General features: G+C 36.9%; 1 protein-coding gene across 1 annotated transcript in view; it reads right to left on the bottom strand.

The window, feature by feature from the left end:
• PIK3C2G (phosphatidylinositol-4-phosphate 3-kinase catalytic subunit type 2 gamma) overlaps window positions 1–18618 on the bottom strand; it is a 212991-nt gene that overhangs the window by 173173 nt on the left and 21200 nt on the right. The window contains 4 exon segments of the mRNA XM_074901319.1: window positions 209–331; window positions 5145–5208; window positions 11996–12035; window positions 12038–12065. Coding sequence (XP_074757420.1) covers window positions 209–331; window positions 5145–5208; window positions 11996–12035; window positions 12038–12065 — 255 coding nt within the window.

The raw sequence follows: 18618 nt of genomic DNA, 5'->3' as shown, positions 1-18618 counted from the left end.
GTTACAGTTAAACATAGGACAAGTCCTCTGTTGCTTCACTGTCACACTTTGTCAGCAATCTTCTTTTATAGTGCCTCTATCTAATACTCATCAGAGGGAAAATATGCAGTAAGACAGCAGAATGGCCTTGATCAATCAGAAAAGTACTGATATCCATTCAAGCTCCAGTTTTAAAGAGAAAAACAGGACATCAACTTGAATCTTTTACCTGTTCTTTCACCAATGGCATTGCACAGAGTTTCTTGACTGCATCAGTAATGTCTCTGGTTTGCACAAAAGAGAGGACACTGCAGATTATTTTAGCTACTTCAATCACATTATCAACTTTATGCTCTTGATAGTAAAGAAAAAAAAAGCCAAACCAGTAGACACATACCATTTATCAGAAACATCTTACTATAAACTTCAGGCCCATGAGTACATAGAAAATTATATCTGTTCATACAAAATTCAAACACACAATGCATTAAGTCTGGCTACGTTGAAATTGCTAGTGACCAATGGTTTCCTAAGGATAGCATAACTTTTGTTATCCAGTTATCTTCCAAAAATGTGCCTTATTGAAAATTGTAACAAATTTAGTATCTAAGACTGATTTTTGAGGCAAAACATTGGTTTGTCTGAACTTCATGAACATAGAAGCACTGTAAAGAAACTTCTGAAGAAACCTGAACCCAAATGATTCATAAACTTTCTGAAGTTTTTATGATACTGTGAATTTATCCCCACTATTTTCTTCTATCCATCTCTGTGAGAGCTGGCAGACAGCCATTTTCCTCCTAAGAATAGTGACTGTGTGGGAGGCTGTATAATCTGACACCTGTAGACTGAGTACTTCTGCAACTAGCTTTTCTGCAAAATATATATATAGTTCAAATTATTAAATCTTATTGATAATAAATTTAGATCTTTAAATATTACCATATGAAAGAAATATCTAGATGAATGATCTCAGAAATACTTTGGGGAATATAAGAAAAAAAATTGGATCCCAAAGGAAGGAAAATCCAATCGGTACTCTATGTTCGGGAAAATAAATAAATAAATAAAAAGTCATGGGTTTTCTGCAGAGTTATATTACTTCATTAAACCTTAAAATACATTCTCTGAACAAGCAGAAGCTCTCTTATAAATATTCTTCATGTTTCTGTACTGATAAACATTCCTTTTAGTGCACTACAGCATGTCTATATACTGATAAAACCACTTCTCTAACTCATCCATTTCATGTCTGAAAAAGAGAAGATGAACTTCCTATTTTCAAGCTTAAGGTCTATATGCTGAGAAGGTTACTACCTGTCATTAATACAAATACATATAAAAATATATTGAGGTTATGGATTCCTCATTACCTGCCTTGAGCAGAACTAAAGCAAGAATGAACTACACAAAATATCCTCAAATATTTGGTGGTCAGAATTCTTTTAAATATAAATTGTTGGGGTTTTTTTAGTAATTATAGACAGCAACACCTCCTATTAGAGGTTCTGGAGCGAAAAATGCTATGGCTGGCTGATCTCTTGAGAACTTTAGACCCTCCTTTGGTCTGAAGTTGATTCACCCTTGTGCCAATTTCTGAGAAGTGTATTTCCTTTCTTTCATATTTCTTTCCTACCACTTAGATTTTTCAATTGAACTTCTGCAGGATTTACTCTATGAACACATACATTGTCAGCAGAAGTAGAAACCTGTAAAAATGGTATGGCTTTGTTACCATGTATAACACTGACACAACCAAAGCATTATACATGCAGGTTTACTATGCAGCTGTTGAAGAAATGCATATATATATGCATGCACACACATATGCATACATATTTAAGTTTTAATAACTATATACAGATTGCAATTAACAAATAAATAGTATTCTAATTTAGCATTAAATTTAAATACATTTTAATGTAGCATTTTTCTTCTTCACAAGTGAATATGGGTTATTAGAACAAGGGATTTTTATGTCTATAAAAGACACATTCGTGCAGGGCAATTTCTGAGCAGTACACAAGCAATAGACATACACAAGAGTAACCTTGAGTGGAGAAATAGCTATACTGCTAGAGAGGAAAAAAAATAAACAATCAAAAAACCCAACAGTTTATATATTTTTGTATGTACATATATAGACTGTTCCACAAAGAGAGTTGGATATCTTAAGGAATGTATCCATTTCTGTATAATATAGTACTCCATTTAGAGATAAATTAACAAAGTACTTAATATTTTATAGAAGCCATTATACCATAGACTTTGTTTATATGGTAGCTACTTCTAAGGAGCATATTCCAGATCAAGGAGAGTTATCATATAAAAATATCGTGTAATTGATCATTATGAGTGATGAGTTCTTTCATACTATTTCTCTTTTTGGATATTATCATGTAGAATTTTCCTTTTCCGTATGTAGACATATGACATAGATTTTTGTCCCAAAGAAGGGAAGACAGATTAATTTCTTATGGAAGGTTTACATTTTCTAAAAGTCCAAAAGAATTACAGTCAACATCATGTATTTGTTTTTTTCCCCTCTACATATTTAAGTACCAGCAGAACCTTTGAAAGATATTTTTGTGTTTAAATTATTTATGATAAAAAAACTTAATTCTAGAACTTCTACACTCTGTATTAAAAATTTACAAAGTTTTCTCTCCACATTAATAGCACATTCTGAATAGATTTAAAAATGAAGTGCATGTCGAGTGATTATCTGAGCATCAAAATAGCTAGTTGTCTGACTGCACACACTCTTTGGGAACACTCTTTACATTTCAACCCCAAAGCACCAATCCCACCCCCATATTGTGCCAAATAACCTAAACTTTTTTTCATTTTCATTTTATAGAGGCATTATCCATCATAAAATAAATTTTCCATTCATTGATCATTACTAGTAAAAATGATAGTGGGCTTGTCACATAAGTCAGAAGCATTGCTATCTCCAAGGCTTTTTAACAGACATCCTTGAACAATTAAATTTGGAATAAGTACATAAATGTGCAAACAACTTATTATTTTTTTTTTTTAAACTGAGAATCTCAAGATCTGTCTGATTAAAACTGAATGCTTAAGGAAGTTCCAGTTGAGTACAGAAATTAAGCAGGTATGTGTGTACTTAATTTAGTATATGTTAAGTTAACTCCCAGTGCCTTAAAGTTCAGAATGTGCTGGGGTGAATCAGAAAAAGGATAACAACCCTTCCAGTGATGCAAGTGTTCGCTTTGAAAATCAACATAATCATTCCCATGCAACCTTGGGATAGGGGACAGTTATAAAGATCACAATTTTAAACCTTCTTAAAGGAATCTAATCAGTCGTTAGCGAAAATATGTAAACAAGGATTCAAAGAACAAATAAAGGGCTAACATTTTTTGTTTTCTTTACTATATATTTATGACTATAATTTATTGCATTACAGAGCCATAATTTTTCAATCCACTTGTTAAAGCAAAGGAGTAACACTACTTTGAAGTATTAGAGGTTTGAAAAAGCTCCATACACTAATGCCTCTGAATGAAAACACCTGCATGCTGATCTGACCTATGTTATTAACTTGCAACCCTGCTCTTTTGAGCAATTCATATAAACTTTACCAAGTGTCCCTGTGTAGACAAGACCTTGTTAAAAAAACAGAGGAATTCAACTCTAGAGTAACACGTGTATTTGTTGCATAGCAAGAATATTTGGAAAGTGTCCGATGTTCCCTTTATAAAAAGTTAATGATCTCAAGTAATTGCTTACTCAAGGTAAAAATCTTTAGCAAAAAAGAATTTGAGTGTTTCATTACAGGTCTAAGGAATATCTACAGAGTGTCAGCTGCAGAGGGTGGATTGTAATGCCTCATTAATGTTGAGATTATAGCTTTCTTTGAATTTGGAATCTTCTTACTTTAGAGCCTAAATTTTCAAGTGACTGTGAGAAACTACACTGATGGGTCTACTTCAGTAAAGAAATATATATGCACATTTGAGCTTGGGGACCTCAATTTTCCAAATGGTTATGACTGTATCACATTTTACACACTAAAATCTCCTTTGAGAAGTTGCTTACAAAGGCAAGTTCAGTGAAAACCTACACAGTATCAAAACCAGAGCATTACTTTGAAGCTAGGCACAGTTCAACAGCTTTAAAATTTGTATGCATTTTGCAAAAGTGTCAAAGGTTTACACAAAAATTTATAATATTTTTATCTACAAATATTACATGTGTATTGAGATATATTTATGTATGCATGTACATCTGTATGTATATGTGCATTTATACATATGTGTGTGTATACACAGTCGTATATATGCATATATTTTCTGACTATTCAAAGTAGAAATATCCCAGAAGATTAAAATCTGGACTTGAATACAGGTGACAGATTCCTGAAATTAACTAAGAATTTTATGCTTTAACATATGTTTCAAAGGAATACATAGTTCAGCATAATGAATTATAACTCTGGAAGGGATGCACTGGACTACATCCATACTACATCAGCATTCTTTGATTTTACTAATGTCCTTCATTTTCTTTAAAATTCTAAGCCCTAGAAAGTCAGTTAGTATGACAATCTGAAACTCAGCTCCAATAGCCATTTGGTTTCTTCCAAGCTACCACTCATATATATATTTGTTCTTTAGATATTTGTCCTTAAAACATCAGTTAGCAGAGATGATTTCCTAAGAGATTTTTCCTTCAAGCATGTAACATTCAATTGTCAGCCCACAATACTTTAAAATAAAGCTCTTATGAGTTTTGCTGTCTAAACCTAATCCTGCAAACTAACACATGCTTGAATATATATCTTCAATATGTAAACATTTGGCTTGTGGGTTTTCAAAATCAGGGACAAATTTTGCTGATACATATAGTATACTGTATTTCTACTAATTCCAAATATTACACTGTCAACCCAGAAGATCCTGGTTTTATTTACAGGTTCCTGGACACTTAGAAAGAGTCCCCTTTGATATTTTAAATTTCTAGAGCTTTCTTCCTAATCTCAAGCCAAGTTTTTTTAAGAGAATTTATATCCTTTCAAAGTCAGGTTAAACAGCCTTAACTAAAAGTCTTCCTTAATTGCATTTGAAATAGGTTAAAATTTAGATATCTTTCATGTAGAAGTTAATACTTTTCTGGTACAACAAACTGAGAAAAAATACCTCATTTTGTAATAAACATTCCAATTGACCTCTAGATTTCATAATAACTGAGACAAGGTTCTGTCTGGTAATCAGCAAAAAAGAAAACAAGTTAATACAATTGGATAAAGAGAAAAGGTTTGTTGGATTTTTTAACATGCTATAAATTTGGAATAGTTTACCGGACAGTGATTTTATGTTGATATAAAATGAGGACAAGTGCTATGTAGACATCATGTAATTGAGGCTGGATCTCCATGGTTTTTTGGTAGTCATTTGCAACATAGCACAGATGTAAAAATCTTCCACTTATACCTGGAGGATACAAGTTTCCTAAGTGAAAGAGCTCCAGTAAGTGATTTGCTATTTCAGTGTCTATTGAACTTCACATCCCATTTATTTTACTCTGAGGTTAAGCAAGTGCTTAAATATTACCATGAAGAAGGGTGGACAAGTACATGCTACAATGCCCTCTTTGTCAATCACTTCACAGACTAAAGTTGCAGAGAATCAGGCAAAAGTCTGGAAAAGACCTATGTTTCAAAAGTCCATACTAAGTCACAAGTATAAAACTGGATATTATAAAAAGAGACAACATGACTACATAATTCATTAAATGTGATTTTCTTACAGTTCTCAAATTTACGTGCTTAAACTGTTTCAGCAACTGCTTTTCCTTTGACAGCCTTCTTTGTAGGGTCAGATCTTCAGGAAAGGGAACGGAAACCTTAATTCCCACTTTCACACACTACCTAGCCTACTAATTGGTAAAATGAACACATTATTGCCTTGATGGTCCTTGGTGGCAGTTAGAGTTTGCATGTGTTTTTTTGAAAAAGTGGAAATTGCAATTTACATTCTTTCTTCAGTGTTTATTTGTTTTATACTCACTTTATCCTTGACTTTTTCCTTTTTCCTCTTATATTTCCTACCGACCCCTTGTATTAGGGTTCTCTCTTTCCCTTCTATTGCAGTCTGGTAGCTGAAAGTTACAAAAGTATTTTGACTGCTTCAGAGCAAATGGACTATTGTTTACAGAGAAATTAAGTGTGTCCACATGTGTCTTAGTTGGGATGGGGAATCAGAGATTAGAGTTGCAACTACGGTCCAAATTACAGGTTTTGTGGCACATGGTTAGACTTTCAATATATATATTGTATGACAAAAAGAAGGAAAGAGAGTCATTGCACTTGTATCATCATACAGAGTACAGGAATGTTAGGTGATCTTCCCTGTGCTAATACGAGTACATTTCCCCGTAGCTGGCTACTATTCACCTCCTCCTACAGATGGTTTTGCCTTTACAACTTTTTATTTCCAATCTGCACTAGCCTTATCTAGCCAGGCAATTTGTGTGTTAAGTAGCTGTCTGGCAATTCCTCCTGTAATCCTGTTAAGTCATAGCTAATACAAGTTGTCGCTCTGCTTTGACCAAGTCTCAGGTATAACATCTTTTTCACAGCATTACCCAGCTCCAAAGTAGTTCTGGACATATTGAGCTTGCCTTTTTGCCTTGATGCATACAGGTAAGCACATTTATTAGCATGTTTGAGCTAAATACAGGTTTCAGAATAATTTCATAAGTTATAACACTAGTTCAAAAAATTAGCATAGTTTTCATCAGTTTGTTCTGCCCTAGAGAAATTTCTGTATAAAGTAGCCATTATTTTACATAATTAATAGCAAACAAATCCAATAACTTGCAACAATGATCAAAATACCTCTACTAATGCTATCCTGAACTGTGACTGATAGATAGTAATACCTATATGACACAGACATACTTCATACTTGTACATCCTTGATAGCTGTGTATAAACACAGCAATGCTAACCAACCCATGAACATTCAGTATTTCTTTGACATTGTGGAATTTTTTTTTGGTTTTAGCAAAGCAATATAGTCAATAGTTCTGAAAAATAAAAAGTACAAACAACTCGAGAGTCAGTCTTAGATCCCAGCTGTTCTATATGGGAGGAAGATGACAAGCATATAGCATATATTTAGAAAATTCATTTTTCAGTTTCCTGGCAGCAGCACCTACCATGGAGCAGCTCTAGATTTCCTTTCTAAAATGCTGGTTTTCACCATGCTGCCTAACTAAGCTGTGCCTAACTGCATGGATCTGACTAGCCATCATGTTATAGTTACCGGCACCTCAGTGTCAGACATTATGGGACAATGGACTGCAGTTCTTCTGATGCACTCACTGACTTACGTAGTGTTTAGTTTTCAAGCTATGAAAAACAGTGCATGAAGTGATATATGGGCTGCCAGTTTTATTTGTTCACATTTGCCTGTGAGAGCAAATCTGATTATTACAGAAGGTTCCAGTTCATTCTTTTTATTTCATCTCAAGCCAGTTCAAATGGTTCTTTTTCCATCTCGACTGAATCTAATCAGACTGAGCATCTCAATCAATATGTTCTCTAAAACATATGTTTGTGCTACAATCAGAAATGTAACTACCGTACAAGCAGACAACCTTGAGCATTATTTTATTTAGCTAATCTAAATACTCACAACTGTGAAGACACAGTAATATGGGACAGTAATCTGCTGGCCTTCCTAGGTGTCAGGCAGATTAGCACCACCTGTGTTGAGCCCATTCTACTCCATCTCCATTCCACTGCATCCATTTACTCCATCTTTATTACAACCCTAGCTAGATACAGAATTGAGGGATCATAACATGTTGCAAACACATCCCAGTGCAGAATAAGCACAAAGATGTTGTTGCATGTTATGTTAGAAACAGCTGTTATGACTAGGTATGATATTATTGACTGACCTACTCACAAAAAATACTAGGGTGGTCCTGCTTACAAGAATAAGACCTTTTCTTCAATGCATGGCTCACCTTATAATTTTGGTGGTGCTTCAAATCTAAGTGCCTTCTCAATATAACTGTGCCCATGCTTTCAGCTCAACCTAGTTGCCTTTAATGGTGAAAAAGAGTATGTGAACACTGCTAAAGAAGTTTGCTCCAGGGAGTGATTTTTTGATCTGTAAATTAACAAGTGGACGAAGGTTTATGTCCACAATACTGGGAATAGCCATAGTTAGAATCAGTTGTGCACCCTGCATAGCACCAAGTGAGAGCCTACTCGAGGCCTCTTGTGACTCTGAAGCACTACTGAAACACATAGGTTTTTTATTAATTAAAAAAGGTGGGAAGCAGTTCAAAATGCCCAACATAACACGAGGCAGTCCACCATGGCAGTATTTCCATATCATACCGTGCACATCCTGAAGCAAGCCTTAAGAACAACACTGAAAAACTGCAAATGTACAAGAAGTCTAGTGCTGTGCTGTCTCGTGGACCTGGCCTCCAGGGAACCGTCCCTGGAATGAACTAGAAAGTGGATGAGGATCAGGTTAGAGAATACTGGACATACATAAATCCATGGGCCCTGATGGGATGCAACCACAAATGCTAAGGGACCTCGCTGATATAATTATGAGGACACTCTTGATAACCTTTGAAGAAACATAGTGTTTGGAAGAGATGCCAGAAGAGTGGAGGAACACAAATGTCACTCCCATCAACTGGCTAAACGTCTGGGCCCAGATAGTGGTGATCAGTGGCACAAAGCCTAGTTGAAGCCTGGTAACTAACAGTGTACCCTAGGGGTCAGTCTTGGGTCCAGTACTGTTTAACATCTTCCTTAACGATCTGGATAATTGGGCAGACTGTACCTTCAGCAAATTTGCTGGTGACAGAAAACTGGGAAGAGTGGCTGATACACCAGAGAGTCGTACTGCCATCCAGAGGGATCTTGACAGGCTGGAGAAATGGGCTGACAGGAACCTCATGATGTTCAGCAAAAGGAAGTACAAAGTCCTGCACCTGGGGAGGAATAACCCCATGCACCAGAATGTGCTAGGGACTGACTGTGCAGAAAGTAGCTTTGCAGAAAAGGACGTGGCAGTCCTCCTGGACAGGAAGCTGAATGTGAACCAGCAATGTCCCTTGCAGTAAAAAAGGCTAAAGGTGGCTGAAGGTATCCTGTACTGCACTAGGAGTAGTATTACCAGCAGGTTGAGGGAGCTGACCCTTCCCCTCTTAGCACTGATAAGGCCACACCTGGAGTACCGTGTCCAGTTCTGGACTCCTCAGTACAAGAGACACATGGATGTACTGGAGATCAGAAATAGTGTGGCCAGCAGAACTAGGGAAGAGATTGTTCCCCTGCACTTAGTACTGGTGAGTCCACATTTCAAATACTGTGTTCAGTTTTGTGCCCCTCACTACAAGACAGACATTGAGGTGCTGGAGCGTGTCCAAAGAAGGCCAATGAAGCTGGTGAAGGGTCTAGAGAACAAGTCTTATGAGATGCAGCTGGGGGAACTGGGTTTGTTTAGCCTGGAGAAAAGGAGGCTCAGGGGAGATCTTATCACTCTCCAAAACTACCTGAAAGGAGGTTGTAGCAAGGTGGGTGCCAGTCTATTCTCTCAAGTAACAAGTGATAGGACAAGAGGAAATGGCCTCAAGTTGCACCAGGGAAGGTTTAGATTGGATATTAGGAAAAAAGTCTTCACCGAAAGGGTTGTCAAGCATTGGAACAGACTGCCCAGGAAAGCGGTTGAGTCACCACGCCTGGAGGTATTTCAAAGACATGTAGCTGTGGTGATTAGCGACATGGTTTAGTGGTGGACTTGGCAGTGCTACATTAATGGTTGGACTTGATGACCTTAAAGGTCTTTTTTAACCTAAACGATTTAGTCCAAAGGATGGCCACTAAGATGATGAAGGGACTGAAGCATCTCCCCTATAGGGAAAGACTGAGAGCTTAGCCTACAGAAGAGAAAGCTCAGGGCAGATCTTCTTGATGTATATAAACACCTGAAGGGAGGGTGCAATGACAATGCAGATAGGCTCTCTTCAGTGGTGACAGGACAAGAGGCAATGGGCTCAAACTGAAACACAGGAGGTACTTAGGGTGCCTGAGGACTGGCACAAGTAGTCCAGAGATGCTGTGGAGTCTCCCTCCTTGGAGATATTCAGAAAACATCTGGACACAGTCCTGGATAAACCAGTCTATGTCCAGCCATTACTTAATTAGGTCTTATACAAAGAAATACAAACCAGACAAGAATAGGTATCTGCTACTTTCACTTCATGCTCCTTTATCCTGGGTTAGAAGATACAGTAAATGATCCTTTTCTGCAGACATTTTCTGTAGTCTTCAATTTCATAGACTTGTAATCTATAAAATACCCATCTTCTATTATTTCTTAATCAGGATGAAGAAAATTATTACTTGTTTTTTTTTTCATATGGAGGGTATTTCATTCCTCTGAGCATCCTTGCTGCCCTTCTCTTCACTTCTTCAAGTTCTATTACATCATATTTGAAATGGGAGAAGCAGAACTGTCAGCCATATTCAAGATAAATGAACACCCTACACCAATACTGTGGCATAATACTGGTTTTTTTGGTTTTTATTTCTTTCATAATAATTCCCAACATTTGTTTTATCTTTTTTGCAGCTGCTGTGCACTAAGATGACTTTCAGAACTATTTATTATAACCCCAAGAACTCACTTCTGGTGGTAAAAGTCAACTCAGAGCCTATGATTTCTTATGTGAATTTAAGACTCTTTCCTCCCATTTACGTTTATCTTTTCAAAATTTCATCTGCCACTTAATCACACACTCAACTCAGCATTGTAATATCCTTTTGCAAATCATCACAGGCAGCTGCTGTGCACATTACGGACAGCAAACTTCTGTCACTTAGCTATTACTCCTTTTTTTCTCAGATAAGCTAGAAATGCAATTGAGAGCACAGGGCCTGATCACAGATCTGGGTCATCACTACTGGAAAATGTTTTCTCCTACCCATCAACAATCCATGGGACAAGCAGGAAACAGTGATCAAGCAGAGTTTGAGCTTTTACTTTTTCAATATTTACTGAACTTGTGGTTGAAGAAATAAAGTATTTATTGTGCCCTACAGTATCAGAGAAAACTTTGGGGACCATAGTTTATTTGCAGCTCAATATCTTTTATCACATATACCCTCTGAAGTCTCTCTTTGCAATGGAAAAGGCCACACACTTTACATCACAAAACAGTCAATAAGTAGTGTGTGTAGAGACTGTATGATTGGTTTGATCTCTTTGTAGCAAGGACCAGAATGGAATTTTGGCCCATGCTCCTATGAAACCAGATGGGTCTTCAGTAAGCACCAGATATTCACCTTGAACAAGTCACTACCTCTCCATTTTCCTCTATCTGCTAAATGACAGGTGTGGCATTAACAATTCTTGGCAAAGTACTTCATAACACACTGATGAAAAAACATTACAAAAAGTGTTAACAGCTTCTCTATCCAAGTGCATGAAACAGAACATAAGGAAAGTTGAGTGAGGAATCTATCTTATTTAGTGCTTGTCCATAACAGGTTACAGTCAGATGCACTTTGAGTGCCAAGTTAAAAACTTGTCATAGTTAGTCTCCATTAAAAAAATAAAATAAAACATCACTTAACTGTGAAAACACAGACATAATTAAGAGCAAATCCATTATTTTTACAGTATTTACTCTTAAAAATTCTTTAAGAGCAATGCACATGTGAAAATCACAACTACTTCAATCCTGGGAATCTCTGGAAAACATGAAAGCTCTAATGAAAGCTTCAATGACATGAAAGGGACAGAATGGGGAAAAATTACTCAGATCTAGAAATTATTATTGATTTTTGCTAAGCAATCAATAAGGTCTGAAAAAAAGAGTCTAACACATTGAACCAGTTTTCTTTCTCTTTGTCCCCAGTAGGTCTTGGAATTGTCCTTTGGGGCTAGGAGGCTTACTACAAATATGAACAATTACAAACAGAAATACTATTAAATACCAGTGTTCTTACCAAGTCCATCTCCAGGCACAAGTGTCTTCTAACAGCTGATCACACTAAACCATCTTTGGTCATCCTCATGCTGTGGAAGAGAAGCCTATAGTGAGATATAGTATTCTGACAGGAAGAATGTACGTTGGAGAGATTTGCTTGGTATTTGCCAAAGTTGGCATATTTTTTAGGAACTCTCAGAGTATTCAGGACATTTTGGTCTGAAATTTTATTTGGTGAATCTCTCTCATGTTATACTGGGTTGTACTATATAGGAGGTCAAACCAGATTGTCACAGTAGTTCCTTCAAGCTATATATAAAGACCACAGCCAGGCCTCAGTAAACCCTGCCTCTGCTTTCTTGTTACAGACAGAAGAAGCCACTCTTTGTCAAGGGCAATATACGCTAGTCATGAAGCAGAATCAGTTTGCATCCTCTACCTCTTGCTGCTTCCTTTTCTAAGAGGACAGAATGGAGAACTCCTTTAATATCCTTTGCAACCCCTCTGAAGGGACTTCTCTCAGTGAAGAGTCACAGAGATGATCAAGTCACTAAAAAGCATTTTTTGTATAAAGAGAGCTTGAGCTGGGACTGTTCACTCTGGGAAAGGGAAATCTCAGGGGGAAATCTTATCAGTGTGTACAAATATCTGATGGGAAATAATGAAAACAAGGGAATCAGACTTTTTTCAGTAGTGCTCACTGACAGAGGCAAAGGGCACGAATTAGAAAACATGAAATTCCAAGCTGACACAAGAAAAAAATACATTCAAATAGAGGAAGAGGTTGGCCTGAGAGGTTGTGAAGTAGGTGTGAATATTTGATGAGATATGCAAAACTTGGCCAGACACAGTCCTGGGCAACCTGCTCCAGCTGACCCTGCTTGAGCATGGGCATTGGACTAAATGATCCCATGAGATCCCATCCAGACTAAACATTCTGTGACTGTCTCATTTGACACATTCTGCTGACCAATCCTGTTCCCATTCAGATAGAGTCCTTTCTCCAGCCCCACAGATTTGTTGCCTTAACTCCTCCCACCTCACGGAGGTAGCTCAGCCCATGCTAGGCATGTACTGCCAGCTTGTAGGTACCACCATGCCATGAAAATTCTGTCCTTTTTTGACTCACAGTTCAGCCTGTATAACTCATAGGGGGAAGTTACTGAGGAGCTTGTGACAAGCATGACCTAAAATTCACTGGCCAAGGATTACAAAGAGAATGACATTTATGAACAGGTATAACCCTGGGAGGGGTGGGGGGATGAGAGAGAAAAGAATTAAGTAAGAAAACTGGAGAGCAGCACAGCACATAAGCATCTAGTGGTGATGAGTTTCTGTTTCCACAGTGGCTAGGACAGCTGCCAGACATTATCTTTCTTAGTATGTCTAGAAATGTAAATGGCTGGGACAGGCACAGCTTAGGCAACCAGGCTACAGGCTATTTATTTATGTATACTGATCTAAAATTTTTTTTTTTTTCAAAGGTGAAGTAAAGGACAGGAATAATTTCTGGCCAAGGATACAGAAGAATCTGAAAGGTGACTCCATTTTAGGCTGGACTAAACTAGCAAAACTTTCAAGTTTTTTGTGAAGGGAAGACAAAATAGTTTAATCTTATGCAAAACATTTCAGTAAGAAAAAAAATTCTGTTCATCTGTTACTGTTAGATCTTTCATACAATAAATATTTTTTTAAAAAATGAGAAGAGCATAATCCAACATGACAAAATAATTCATTATCCCCCCCTTAAACAAAATTTGAAAGAAAATTTGTATTTTCTAAAGAAAAAAATACAGCCTTTTACTTGCTTGACTAGAAGAGCCTTCTATTATTTTGAACATTAGTGAATTCAAACATTTAAAGCTTGCTCAGAATAAGGTGACCACAACAGCATTTTCTTCTAGTTAATTGAGTAGTGGTGGTCTAAAGCTAAAATTCCTGAGCAATTTATGTCTCTGCTACGGTTGGATTAAATTTAAGTATGGTAAATGACATGTGAATTAATTTACACTAATTCTGCCTTAGATTGCTATACAGAGATTTAGCAATAGCACCATTTAAGGGGCAGGATCTTGCTGACCTAGATGCATTACAGATGTTCTGTAAAGAATTCCCATCTGGAGTGTTACTATCTCTTTTATCACATAGTGGCAATAAGCAAAAGATGAATTAGATGAATGAAATGGAAGGGGGTAACGGTAAGAAAAACATTCTTATGCATTAAGCCTTGAATGTATGTGTCAGACCTAAGCACTAGGCTCCACTTTGGGCATTTGATCTTATACAAACACCTGTGTTCCTTATCTCAGTGTATTGACAGGAGAATGTTAAATGTTTTTACAGCAGAGAAGACAGGGTAAGTACTTGAGGGTTAGGGGTTGCAATTGAGAGTAGATGATCTTTTCTCAGCTGGTTTCAGAATCTATGAACCCCACTGAGTTGCTCCTACAAAAATAGTTTATGGATGCCGGTTTCCTGAGTGCAGCACTAATTGTGCTACATATGGCTCTGACCTAATAACTGCTGGTTTTCCTCACAACTCATGTCTTCTGCTCATCTTCTCCTCTGAGGCTTGGAGCACCTGACCTCTGACAGCTATCATGCTGCTTCAATGCATGCTAGAGGACTGGTATAGCACCTCAAGCCTTGAGAATACTTTGTAGTGCTACCATAATCAGAAGCATGTATTCTGGGAATGAAAGAGCACCCAGCATGCCATAGCTACTTGCTACAATATCATGATTTGAATTTGCTAGTTCTAGACAGAGCAATAGTCAGTCACATCCATCTTGACTCTCAGCAGATCATAACCTTTTTTTTACTTTTTTAAAGTCATGTTACACTGCAGATGAATACTCTATGTGTTCTGCAAAATATACACTGCATGCTTATAATGTCACACTGCCACCTCTAGAGACCTTACAAATAGCAGAGCACATCTGAACAGAAATCACAGGGACAAGGCTTGAGCCACAGAACAAGACTGTTAAGTTACAAACTTCCTTCTTGATCTCATACACTGACAGGACTAGAGGACAGGGAGGGATGAATTTGGAAACAGTGTGACACAGATTGGAGAAGGAAGCCCTGAAGCTCAGAGAGAAATTAGATATGTGTGACTGAAAAACTCAGAAGCTTAAGGGGATCTGATAGAATAGGGCAAAAAGTGGGGTGTATGTGTATTATTTAGCACCTGGATACATAATGGGTGATTACTGTATACAAGGGCTGTCAAGGTATTCCTGTGTTTCTGTGACATTAGTTAGACTACAACCTTAGTGGAGATTTCTATAAAATAACATATTCCAAATTTCAAAATTTGGAACAATCCTATAGATCACAGGTCAAATTCTCCCCAAGAGCAAGCACAGATTAACTAACAAAAATAAACAGTAGCTGCATATGTTCATAATGGTCTCAGATAGCTGAAGGATCTTAAAAATATCAAAGTTTGTACCTTTTATTTTTTTTTAAATGAAAGTACGCTCTTTTCACATCTCTTTATATGAATACTGAGGGAGAGAAATTTATTTTCCATAAACTGCCTCTAAGTCTGTGACTTTCAAATATATTTTATGACCAAAGCCACAAGTTTCAGGTAACAGCAACAAAATTGACTGTGGGCTCAGTGTAGACTACCTCAGATCCTTGAATTCAGTGTGGCTGAAGTAGGTTTCAGTAGACCCAAAGAGATCTACTGAACAGAACTGAGTAAAAGGAAACACTGCAGTTTTCAGTGCACCATAGTCTGTGTCTCCTCCATTAGGTTTTGTCTGGTTTGTCTTCACAAACCTGCTGGTTCTCCTGCCAGCAAGAACCTCTCCTTTCCAATAAGAGTGCTCTGTCACAGGCAAGCCTTGGAGCTGGAGGAAAACTCTGGGTCTATGAATTATGCCAGCTCAAAAGCTGCTTATGTTCTTTGCTGTTATTAATAACTTGAAGTAACTTCATGCCCTGAAGCTTTCAGAGCTGTGTCAGTTACAGTAAAGGGGTGATCAATAATTTACTTGAAGAGATCTTAAAGTTTCACCCTACTTGTTAAGCCCTATTATAGGTTATTAATTACAGTTCCACAAATTCTTTGAGATAATAAATGTTTTCTAATGGCCTGTACTCTGTTAATTTGTCTTCCAAGCTTGTTGGTTACCTGCCTGAAAGACTATGTTTGTTTGTTTGTAATCTTTCTACCTGCTAATGGTAACTATTTTCAAAATGTGGATCATCAAGAGATGCTCAGTCTCTGCTCCTGGCCACCACAGCGCACTGCAGTATATTAAACCTCATTTAGACCTGTTAAACTGCAAAAGAATTGAAGGAGGCTTTAAGCATAGCAATAGAATATAAAGCATTTTATAGTACCAGTTTCAAGGGATACTTAAACACAAGAAAAGGCTCCCTTCTATTTGAGGTACTACACAATCCCTCTAAAAAAGTCACAAGCATTTAAGTAATGGAAAAAAACCCCACCTTCTTATGATAGACCACTGACTATTTTAATCTGTAATTATGCTCAGAATGTTAACACTTAACTCGTTATGTCTGGTAAAATATTAGCACTATTAACATTGGTATATATGAAAATAAAAATGGTTTTGAATTGTCTGCTGGCTGCTTTAGTACAAAACCCCCTTTCTGGAAGCTCTTGTTAGAAACCCTAAGTGTTCTTTGCTACCTCTCCAGTGTGAAAATTCACGTTTTCCTGAGATAATCACTATGCGGGGACAACTCTAAAAAAAAAAAAATGAGTCTCTTGAATAGGCAGAGGACTCCCTAGAAATGGTATCTGGATAAAGGTTTCTGCTTCTATGCCGTTCCACTAAGCATTTCTTACTAAATACCACCTAGCCACTAGGAATTTAACACTTCTGACCTACTACAACTTGTGGAGTTTGTGCTTAAGAGTAGCCTCTTAGAGACCACATAAATTAAAATAGAGTAGAACAGGTGTGTAGTAAAAAAACCCTAGCAGTTATTATTCAGTATTATTATAACATGTACGCATTGGGCCACAATTTGACAAGAGGACTGTTGGATTTTCTCCACATTGACTGTCATTGATTTCAATTCCCAAGATTTCAGTGTGTGGAGAAAAATCTGCAAGGTGCAGAATTGCCCCTCCTGTCAACTAAAGCTTGCTGCCATGCTCAACAGTACAAAACCAAGCTTCAATATGTTTCTTTATAATAAATATAACCTTATATTCCCTGTATGAGCCTTATTTGGAAGCTTAGTAGGAATCTACCTGAAAATTTGGGTCTTAAAAGAATTTTGTTCAGTAGCGTTAAGACTGATAAATGTAATTTCTCAAAAAAACAAAATCAAATAAAAGGTCACCCATTGGCTGAAAGACCTGTCATTCCATGTAAAGCCCCAGGCCAAATTTCCTGCTTGTGACTGCTCAGTTCAAGACAATCTCCTTTTTCTAAATATTTTATAACAGAATGGCAGCTTCCCACAAAAGGAAAGGAAGCAAGTATTCACCTTAAAAAAATATCTTTTTCAGCTGATTTCACAAAATAATCGTGAACATTTAGTTATTGGCCAAAGTTCATAAACTGTCTGGTTTAAAAAAATATAAATTAGTTGCATGTTAATTATATGTATCCACTTACATTGGTTATTAAGTATAAGAGTAAAATAATAGTAATTTGTATTAACTGTGTATCCTGATCTCAACAGTGTTATACATAAGATAAGCAAGAATCATGAAGGCAGTCTCCAGATGGCATTGGTATAGGGTTTTGCTTCCTTAGCACACAAAAAAGCTTTAAAGCTGCAGAAGAGACTCCTGACCATATCATTAAGTTCCAGAGCAGATAATTTTGAAGTTTTATAGTAAGAACAGATCTATATACAGCAAATAGGCCCTTTGCTCTATATTCTAGCTTTGCTGTTTGAAGACAGTGTAACTTGTGCAGAATCAATCATTGGCTTGGAAGTTTGAAGAGGAGATTATCAGGAAGTTGTGTGAGGCTCCTTTTCAGTATATGCATGTAAAAATACCTCATTACATGTTATATGCATATAAGCAGCAAAACGCATTTGTATCAAACTTCTCACTCATGTCACTGATTTCTCAGGCCAGAAGATGCTGAAAACCTGCAGAAGGATCAATAATATATTATTCCATTTAAAAGATAGAGATGCTGACCTAAAAAAGGTAAATAATTTTTCCACCACTAAACATACTTATGGACATCCATAATTGTATCTAATCACCAATACTCCACTCTTCTCAAGCTCTTCTTTGGCAGTACTACATGGAAAAATGAAGTATTTAATCTCCTAACACAGGATGTCTTGTCACAGATCTAACATCAGAAGTTACTGACAACCATCTAATCTCTATTTAATGCAGGCAATGGAAATCACATGATGGTTCCTGTCTCGAGCTTAACAACTTGCAGTTAAATGACAACTAGGTACCACAGATACTTTCCCAAGACAAAATTCATTCCAATGGTCACCGGACACGTTCTTTTTGCCACTGTAATATGGGGATGGGATCAGAAAGAACACAAGATGGACACTTGCTCACCCTCTTCTGAAGGTATATTCAAACATCAACTTATTTTCTCTAGACTGGGAGCAAGAAGTTGATCTGAATAATTTTTGAAGAAATAACCTGGTGATGAAAACTTC

This window comes from Athene noctua, chromosome 3 (assembly GCF_965140245.1).
Source record: "Athene noctua chromosome 3, bAthNoc1.hap1.1, whole genome shotgun sequence".
Classification (NCBI taxonomy): Eukaryota; Metazoa; Chordata; class Aves; order Strigiformes; family Strigidae; genus Athene; species Athene noctua.
This window is presented reverse-complemented; position numbering and strand designations above follow the sequence as displayed.